The 9,461-nt window shown below is 48.1% G+C and overlaps 1 protein-coding gene and 1 long non-coding RNA gene across 4 annotated transcripts in view; one reads left to right on the top strand and one right to left on the bottom strand.

Moving 5' to 3' along the window:
- LOC123522544 overlaps positions 1–5,724 on the bottom strand; it is a 7,162-nt gene extending 1,438 nt beyond the window's left edge. Inside the window, exons 1-2 of the long non-coding RNA XR_006680798.1 lie at positions 5,117–5,724; positions 4,034–4,303 (exon numbers count right to left, since the gene is read on the bottom strand). This is a non-coding gene — a long non-coding RNA (uncharacterized LOC123522544). The remainder of the gene's footprint in view (positions 1–4,033; positions 4,304–5,116) is intronic.
- On the top strand, positions 4,068–9,232 carry COLCA2 (colorectal cancer associated 2). 3 transcript variants are annotated; one of them, XM_045297761.1, is made up of 4 exons: positions 4,068–4,329; positions 5,234–5,288; positions 6,661–6,890; positions 8,545–9,232. In XM_045297761.1, the coding sequence occupies exons 1-4, from the start codon at positions 4,210–4,212 to the stop codon at positions 8,914–8,916; spliced, it is 777 nt and encodes a 258-aa protein (XP_045153696.1). In that variant the 5' UTR covers positions 4,068–4,209; the 3' UTR covers positions 8,917–9,232. The 3 variants fall into 3 exon arrangements, with proteins under 3 accessions (XP_045153696.1, XP_045153697.1, XP_004709034.2); XM_045297762.1 differs by lacking the exon at positions 4,068–4,329 and adding an exon at positions 4,559–4,895; XM_004708977.2 differs by lacking the exon at positions 4,068–4,329 and having other exon boundaries at positions 4,908–5,288.
- The last annotated feature ends 229 nt before the right edge of the window (positions 9,233–9,461 follow it).

The following is a 9,461-nucleotide window of genomic DNA, read 5'->3' on the forward strand; positions in this document are numbered from 1 at the left end:
GGCGCAGCGCGGACTCCACCCGGAGCCTCCGCGCGCTGGGGCGGCGCGCAGCCGAGAAAGGGCCTGCCCGAGAGGGAGGGGTGGGGGGAAAACTAGCAGAAGGGAGAGCCAGCCGCAGCGGGGGACGCCAGAGGGAGGAGGAAAAGATGGAGGCCGGGAAAAGCAGAGCAAAGGGCCCAGCGAGACCGCCAGAGACAATGCTAAACGAGGGGGTGATCCTTGGGGCCGGCCCCTTTCCTGGGGTAACTTCTGGCAAGCCCCTCACCGGGCAATGGCCAGGTCTTGCCCAAACTACCTGCCTGCGGCTAGCCCCCAGGGCTGGCTTCCAGACCAGGGGCACCTAGAGGTCGAAGCTTCCAGACAAGCCAGGCCTGGCTTGCATTACAGAGAGATGGGCTAGGTCAGCCTATATAGAAAGGGCTCCCCGATTCTGGCCCTGGGCACCTCCCCATGCTGGTGGCCGAGGCCCATATCCCCGTGTTCCCCAGGTTTAGTTAGCTGAAGGTGGGAGTTCCCCTTGGGGTTACCTCCACTTTTCTAAGCAGGGAAGCCTGTGTGCTATCAGTTTAGGGCTGAGGTCCCAATGATTTCCCAGAGGAGGCCGTTCCTAGCAGGGCCGGGAGATCTGCCCCAGCCTCTCACTTTTCAAGTCTGAGAGATTTGGGTTTCTCTCCCGCTGTCTTTTTGCAGCATTTTTTAGACCTAGCAACCTGGCTGCAGGTGCCATCGTCTCTCAAGAGGCCACTGTCCACTCTGACCCTCAAAGTGTGTACCTGACCAATGCCTCCATTTGCCTTTCCCCAGAAAAAGCAAAGGTGTATCAAGGTGTCCGGGTGAAGATCACCGTGAAGGAGCTGCTGCAGCAGAGGCGGGCACACCAGGCAGCCTCAGGGGGAACCGTAAGCAGAACTCCTCACTCACCCCTTGTCAGGAAGGGCGCAGAGGTCCCCCTTGTCCCCTGTGACCATCCCCAAACCTGGCCTTCCTCAGCTGTCCCTGTAACATCTGTGGTGCCTTCATCCCAGTTCTCCAGGAAGATACAGAGACCGCTTGGGGGTCATGGTCTGCACCTCTGAGCTTTTAGGTCCCCTGGAGGGAGAGGAGCAACCAGGGATAAGCAGGCTGTTGTTCTACGAGGAACACAGTACTTGTGCACACACACACACACACACACACACACACACACACACACACACACACCCAGAAGGTCACGTCACTGTATGTAGTCTTCCAAGGGTAGCACCTTCTGGATCTCTACTTGTGAAGCCATTTTTCTGTAAGTCACTAGCCACTGGGAGTTCCGAGCAGAAAGGAGCCACATCCTGGTAAGGAGCCCCCTTGGAATCCAGAGCCCCATCCTGAAGGTGTAATGTGGCCTTGGGCAGGCCTGGGTTATCACCAGACGGATCTGGACAGTCAGAAAAGTGCCCCGACACATTAGATACCTTCTGAAAAAGCAGATAACTATTACCAAAGGCACGACAACATCAGAATCAAATAAAGTGGTGTGTTCTCCTCTGAAGGTAGTTCTTTGCTGTTCAAACAATTGCTTCATTAAGGGCTGGCTCGAGTGTCCCAACAGCTGCAGACCAAATTGCCTGTTCGGATTGATTCTCTCTACTGCCTGTTGGCATCTGTCCGACAGTGGGTTTGGGGCCGGGTGCTGTGTGGGTGTCACGCCCAGCTTCCCTTTCTTCCTGGAACTGGTCTCTGTGATGCAGGGACTGTGAGCCTAAGCTCTAGAACTAGATAGACTGGGTTCAGGTTCTCAGCTCCCCCAGAAACCAAAACTCGCTGCCATCCAGCCCAGGCCAACTCATGGTGACCCTATAAAGTAAGCCTTCCCCTGTGGGCTTCCAAGACTGTACTTCTTCATGGGAGCAGAGCCTCATTTTTCTCCTGAGGAACAGCTGACAGGTTCAAACTCCTGACCTTGCATTTAGCAGCCCAATTCCTAACCCACTATGCCACCAGAGCTCCTCTAGCTCTTCCACACTGTGAGCAAATTACTCTCTCTGATCTTAGCATTTCCTCTTTCCATTGGAGATAATAGGCTTTTGTAAGCATTGCATGGGGTACTGCTTGCTAAGCACTTGGGCAGGTGTTTTTTTTCACAGACTAGGTGCTTAATGTTAGCTATTATAATTACTTGTGCATAGCAACTAACCCAAAATTCCAACTAGGGATTAACAGCCAACTATGCAGAGAATGTACCCTGGCACCCAGCACTCAGAGTTTAGAGTTCAGATAGGAGTGCCTTGAGGTATGGCACACAGCACACCCAGGGTCTGCCTTTACTGGAGGTTGGCACCAGTATTTCATCAGACACAATAAAACATCCCTACATTTGTAGACGGCTTAGCAATGGCTCATCCCTTAAAGCATTTCCGCACCTCTACAATTTCATTTCACTCTGATCCAACCAGGTCAGGTAAGGAATCAGGGATCCGTGTCCGTTGATTGCAGCTGAAGTTTAAAGGCTTGAAGAGCTAAGAATAGAACCAAAGTCTTCATAGTCTTAGTGTACAACAGACTTCCACCCATGAAACAATTAATCTTTCTGCAAGTTCAGGTGCAGTGAACAGGTGTCTGGGAGCCTCATCCCCTTCAGCTCAGAGATGGTTGTAAAATTAATCGAACCAGGTACAAAGAAGCTGGGGGATGCTTCCGGAACAGGAAAACAAAACAAAGCACAGAACTATCAAACTTCACAGCAAAAAATACGATCTCTCATTAATAAGTTTGGCTTCAGATGCACTTGAAATAGCCCCATTTGGCCATGACTATTTTATTGCTATGGTCTCTTCAGCGGCCTTCCCTCCTCCCTCCTTAGCCAGCTTCAGCGAGGCAAGCACCCGTTGTTTTTGAGCCCTCAAGCAGTCTTGGCTTCCATATGTTTTTTTCTGCATTTCCCCTGGAGAAAGAAAAAAATCAGTCTGCTTGAACTGATCCCTTGCAGGACCATGCAGAAAGTAGGCGGCTACATTTTGCTTCCTGGAAAATTAGGCCAGCCATGCCTTCGCAGACATATAAAGTGAACACAGGTCATTTCAATACAGGAGGCAGACATGAAACCCTTCCCTCAGAGCCGTCTGGAGGAGCGTGGATGCTGAGAAAGCTGCGGTCAGGATCATGGAAGTCCTTGACAGGTGCCATCCAGTCTGTCCAGCTGGTGGCGACCCCATGTGGGCAGGATAACTGGCCTTTCAGAGGAGTAGAGCAGCAGGCCTGCCTTCTTGGGTGGGCACAAACTGCCTATCTTGGAATGTTTAACCTTGTGTTCCCTGCACCCCACCCCCACCCCCCCCCACCCCCAGTGGCAGGTAAACCAAACCAAGCAGAATAGCAGGTGGCCAAATTCACTGCCGTCCAGTCCATTCCCACTCATAGCGACCCTCTAGGACAGGATCGAACAGCCCCTGTGAATGGCAGGTAGCAGGGGGTCTTTCCATGCCCACCAATAGGTTCCCTCGGTGAAGGACGCCCTTGGGAAACCTTAAGCCAAGAAGGTAGTTAAGCGGGAAAGAGTTTGTCTTCATGTTTCTGATAGCGTCAGAGTGGTGCCCACCATTGGGAATTTTAAGAAGGCAATCGTGAGTGGGCATCCTAGACTGAGGCCAAAGATCAGGCGCTTGACATCAGCAGTGCCTGCAGAAAGGTGTGTGTGCCAGCAGACAGGTACATTTGATTACAGAAACACGCTTCAGCCAGATCGGTTTGCAGACACACCAGAAACACACACACACACACACACACACACACACACACACACTTCTGTACCTGTAGGGCAAAGGAAAGCTGGAATAAGTCCTTATCAAAAGATATAATTTACCTTTATGTTTTTGTTTTTTTACACCTTCCCCCTACCCTTCCCCTTTTGAAGCAGCCTTGATGTGTTTTTATAAATGGTAGATTGTGGATTTGGGTGCAGTTTGAAACCATAAAGAGGTGCCTTTCTTTGTCTTGTGGGAGCCAAGTAGAAAGGGAACCCATGGCTAGAAAGATAATATCAAGTAGGATATTGTAAACATACCTCAGGGAGATAACGTGGGGAGGCAGACAAACAGGCCAATCCGGGGGAGGGATGGGGTGAATGCGAGCTCGCACCGAAGCCGGTTTTTTAAAACCCACGCCTTTCAAGTCCTTTCGCCCAAGCTGCAGCCAAATATTTGCATAAAGAGCTGGTAACTGATTCCAGCTTCCTGGTTCATGACATTACAGCATGGATCGTTTTCAAAATTACCACCACCTCCTGTTTCAGCAGTGGCAGATCATGCAGCCCTGTGTACGGAGCGAGTATGCCCTGTAACCCAAGAGAGAGGTGTGGTGGTAAGCTTGGCTTCCTGGCAGCACAGAACCACAGAGTGATGCCGTTCCCTTTAAAATTTAAAGGCACCAGCTGAAACCAACTGGGAGGGGCGGGGGTGGTGGTGGAAAGAAATCTACATGACTTTGTTCATACAATTATCAATTCAGGGATAAAAGGCAGGTCGCATTACTTTACATAGTCAAGAGGAGCCCTTGTTTAAACTTCAAGTCTTTAGAGCCAGTGGTAAAAGGGGAAAAAAAGAAACTTTTCTAAAACATAGTATAGCGGAGGATAAGGAGTTTAAATTTTTCCCAACCACTGGGGAGCGCATAGACAGGTTCCTGCCCACTGATGACAATGTCATTTCGAGACAGCATTTTCTATTTAGATGGATGGTAGAGAATAAGAAGCTGTGGACATAGCTATTCAGAATACAGTCGGGTCAGCAATGGTTGCCTTTGGGGCAAAAAGCAAAACAAAACAATTCTCGAGGTTAAACCACCAGATGAAGATTTTTGAGGAAAATGATTGTCTCCCTGTCAGAGAGTGAAGGATTATGTCACGTGAGTCTCGTCTAAGTTTAAAGGTAATCATTTGCTAGAAAAGGACTCTTGACTGAGCTTGCTGTTAACAACACCTAACAGTTCGGTGGGGTTAAAATCAAAATCAATAACCTTTACATTTTAAGTTGGAGGGCTTGCATGGGGGTTTAGAACCCCAAATCAATATTAAAATTAGTTTACAGGAAAGAGACTTGATTGAATGCCATGCACAGCAGTGCTTTTAGAAGAAAGAATATAACTTTACCTTATAGCAGAAGGAAGTGCAGTTCACGTCAAAATGCCTGAGCGCTCTCTGCATAGAATTTTCTGCATCCAACGGGTCCTTCCCTGTGGCATGATGATTCTGTTCTTGCGTTGGCAGCTGTCCGGGAGCAGCAGTGCCCAGCTCGCAGACCCAGCCGTACCATCTTCTGCAGGTCAGTCCAGCCACATCACAGTTCCCTCAAAAGCTAATTTCAAAATCCATCTCGAAGGACTTCCAGTGCTTGATTCGGGGGTTAAAATAGGCACCACCATTTCACTGGACTCCAACCAATCAGAGGGTGAAAGAGGCACAGTGCCCCCTTTGCAAGCCCAGCGAGGAAAGCAGTACACGTTTTGTTGTCTTCTGAGCCGTCTCTCCTCTCGTCAGGGTTTGTTCTTCCCGTTCACTCCAGGTCCTCAGCACCAAGTCACTAGACTGAAAAATCAGAACTGTTTTCTCCCGAAACGTGGTCTACGTTAAGAAGTGTCTTGGTAGGTGGGCTCCAGACCACCCTGAGACACCAGACTCATGCTCTTTGCTCTTGTTCATTTAGTTTCCAGCCGACAGGGGCTTCCCTCCCCTTCCTCTCTCTCTTCCCAGAAATAGTTCAAACAAGCGTAAGTTTTCTCAGCCTGGTACGAAGAGACTATTACATAAACACTCCTACCTATGCCACTCAACAGCTGAGCCTTCAGGGGAGGTCATATATAAAGAAACCTATGTTGATGGTAGCACCCTATGAGTATGTGCCATAAACTTACCTTAAAGGGACCTTAAAACTCAGGAAACTTCAGTGCCCTGCTGCCCCTTGGGAGGGACACACTCCAAATCTCTCTGTGGAACAATTGAAGATCCTGATGACCCCCTGGGCCCTCTTAATAATCAAACCCAGAAGGTGTGGTGTCTTCAGAATTATTCCTGCTTGGTGTTGAACAGGTTATTTTCATTGCAGTATAGGCTGAGCATGCTCAGGAAGACAATCGTCCTGCTTTTATGTAATGCAAAACAAGCACGACTACCGTGTAATCTCCAGCCCTGATTTCTCAAGGGTGCATTGCTATTGATACCACTTCTTATAACCCTCTTCTCAGAATTTAAAGTTACTAAGTGTGGAAAAGCCTAAATCAAGAGAATTATTTCTTACAGAGTCAGACGTTTTCTTCAAGCCTCAAACACCCGTCTAATTTACCTCAGGGAGATGTGCTTCAACTGCACGTAGGGCTAGATGTTGGCCCCTTATAGTCCAAGAAAGTCTAGGCTGAAGCCATTACTCGACCTCTCGGCACAGGTTGAATCCTCATTCGCTTCTCTTTCTCACAGCCATGTTTTATAGCCAATTTCCACAAGACTTACCAGATTTATTTCACTAGGGCTCTAACTAAAACAGCTAAAAACTCCAAATTGCCTGCCGGCTTACTTTACTGGAACTCTTAAGCCTCCCTTTCCCTGGAGGTAATAAATACGCAGACTATAGGGTAAAGTTCCCTTAGAATCCGTGAGCACAATTTTTAAACAAAGGTCTCCCATTTTCATTTCTCCTCTAGGACTGTTTTTTGAGCCTGAACCAATTCCTTCCACACCCAGTTATTTTCAACCCCGAGAGTTTTCCAGTTGTATTTCCTGCGAAGACAACCCCAGCTGCATCGACCAGATCTTTGATTCCTACCTTCAGATGGAGACACCCCTGGACCCTTCACTCAATTCCGTGCAAAGCACGTCACATTATTTCCCAGACAGCTCCCAGGCTGCCCCTTTCTGCTTCAACCAGAGCCTGGTAATTTCGCTCCGCTCTTTACAAAACTCAGTTATTGCTTTTAATGGGCTTAGAATTGCTTTGAAGAGAGTTAGCATTCTCTATGGAGGGAAGGAAATCCACAGAAGGACCAGGGAACCTTTTTTTTTTCTTTTTTTTTTTTTTAGCAAAGGGAGTAGAAAAAGCCACACCTACATACTTAGGACATCCCCTGTAAGTCACTCCCAAGGAAATTGATAGGTGGCAATATAAAGAGACTTCCTAGCAATATTCATGGAATTGTTTTTTGAATGGAGAAGTTAAAAGACACCTGGTAATTGGAAGTCACTGACTTGTACTGTGGCCCTTAGGAAACCCAACACTGCAGTTGATCGGTGGAAATTTGAGTTCTTGAAAATGGAATTAAGGTGGTGTCACGGGTTACGCATTGCTGCTAAAAGTCAGGTCAGCAGTACAAACCCACCAGCTGCTCCTTGGGAGAAAGATGAGACTTTCTGTTCCCATAAAGAAACTCACAAGGATGGTTCTACTCTGTCTTGTCAGGTCGCTGTGAGTCAGAATTGGCTCGATGGCAGTGTTTGGGACACGGTACCACATTGTCATATAAGGGTAAACTCCAGCTTGGTTTTGTCGCTGCTGGCGTGGGTTAGCTCTGCTGGCTAGTTCTTGGAACCCTGGTGGCGTAGTGGTTACAAGTTGGACTGTGGTCCACAAGGTTAGCAGTTCAAAACCACCAGCTGCTCTATGGAAGATAGAGCTTTTTATTCCCGTAAACAGAGTTTCAGAAATTCACGGGGGCAGTTCTAGCCTGCCCTACAGGGTCACTGTGGGTCAGTATTGACTCAGTGGCAGTGAGTTTGTTTGGAGTTTGGCTGGTTCTTTAGGTCTGCCATCCAGGCACCAGAACTCATTTGGTCCAGAGATAGTTAGTAAAAAGGAAGCTCTAATATTGGAAAGAATTTGGATCAATGTCTGCTGGATGCATGCCAAATGATTGGGCATGTGTTGCCCTTTTAAAAGTGACGTGAGGTGTCCATGAGTAGATATGCACTCCCTCCCTCACTGCTAGCAAGTCCATTCTGACTCAGAGATCCGATGAGTGGGTCCGTGTCATGAGCTTTAGAGCCATAGCGCTATACGGGAGTCGAGAGCCCCGTCTTTTTACCACGGAGTGGCTGGGGGTTTTGAGATGCTGGGCGTGCAGTTAGCAGCCCAAGTCGTCACCACCACCGTTTTGGTTATTGAAGTATCCCAAATGTATCCTGAATGATCCGCTCTCCTCGGCGATCAGAGTATAAAGCAATCCCCACTGTTCCACCTGCAGCTTACATTGTGCCCCCACAGCAAGATCCGATGTGCAGGTGCCAGACGCACAATGGGAACGTGTGGTTTCAGAACAAAGCCTCCTCTAAAGTTTGGTGATAACAAAGGAGGGCAGTGAAGCAAGGCAATGTGTTGTGGGAAAAGAAATAGGTAAATAGAGACTGTGCTGTCTTGAAATCATGGAGTCAGCAACTAAGATTCCCCCTGCAGACTTGAGTTGGTGTTTGGTTTTGTTCCTTCATTTTGTTTGGGGCTAATCGTCTTATTCTGCATTAATAAAGCTACACGCACTATTTGGTTCTTTTGATCCTGTCTAAAGCTACTCTTTGTCCCTTGGTTTGTATTTCTCTAGACCCCAGGATCGCCTTCAGATTCCTCCACGCTCTCTGGCTCCCTGGACTACAGTTACTCGCCGGCTCAGCTCCCTTCCTACGCTCCAGAGAATTACGCGTCTCCCCTGGCTCTGGACACTCGGAATTGTGGGTATCCCTCAGAAGACTACTCCTGCCATCACTTGCCCTCACACACCCAGTACAACTGCTTCTCGTCGGTCCCCGCCCCCATCTGTTACTGCGCATCTTGTGAGACAGAGCACTTGGACAGCATCCGGGCCTCTGAGTACTTTTCCTATCCCAACACAGACTGTGTGGACTTTGCTTCCTCCACAGCAGCAGCCAGTGAGTTCTACAAAAGGGAAACAAACTGTGACGTCGGCTATAGTTGATAGAGACAAACGAACGACAGCCGAGTGGAAAAGGCCTGGCATTTTCACCCCCTTTTTCTACCACACCCAAGGGAAGCCTTGAAATATATAGTCCATTAACAGACCATCACAAGGGCAGTTGACATGCCACCGTTTCCAATGTCCTGACCCTGAGTCAGCACAGGTCCAGGGTCCTCAGATCCCTCCACACTGCCACGCCTATTTGTCGCTTCCAGGGCAATATAGGGAACTTCCTATGGTTTTACTTTGCTCTGTAATGAACAAATCTCGCTCTCTTCTTCTTTTTTTTACTAATAAATAGTTTTGGGTTTCTAAATGTTGGTTGGTTGTTTTATGTGTGTGTGTATGTTTTGCATCGTTTCTGGGTTGTTGTTTTTTAAATAATTCCCAATCGATTAAAACATCATTGATTCATTCTAGAAATTAGACAGGATCAAAAATACTGATTCAGCGGTTTCATTTGCCTAGTCATGAGGTTGGAATTATTTGATGCAATTAGAGACCTTAGCTTCCACGGGACGGAGGATAGATCCAGCCATGATGAT

Source organism: Echinops telfairi, unplaced genomic scaffold, assembly GCF_000313985.2.
Source record: "Echinops telfairi isolate 266 unplaced genomic scaffold, ASM31398v2 ScPeMD7_7421;HRSCAF=8459, whole genome shotgun sequence".
Taxonomy (NCBI): Eukaryota; Metazoa; Chordata; class Mammalia; order Afrosoricida; family Tenrecidae; genus Echinops; species Echinops telfairi.

Bases quoted from the DNA above. Each gene is read 5' to 3' on its own strand.
- COLCA2 (XM_045297761.1), top strand. From the start codon at position 4,210: ATGACATTACAGCATGGATCGTTTTCAAAATTACCACCACCTCCTGTT. The intron at 5,289-6,660 runs GTCAGTCCAGCC...TTTCTCCTCTAG, and splicing joins AGCCGTACCATCTTCTGCAG to GACTGTTTTTTGAGCCTGAA. The intron at 6,891-8,544 runs GTAATTTCGCTC...GTATTTCTCTAG, and splicing joins TCTGCTTCAACCAGAGCCTG to ACCCCAGGATCGCCTTCAGA.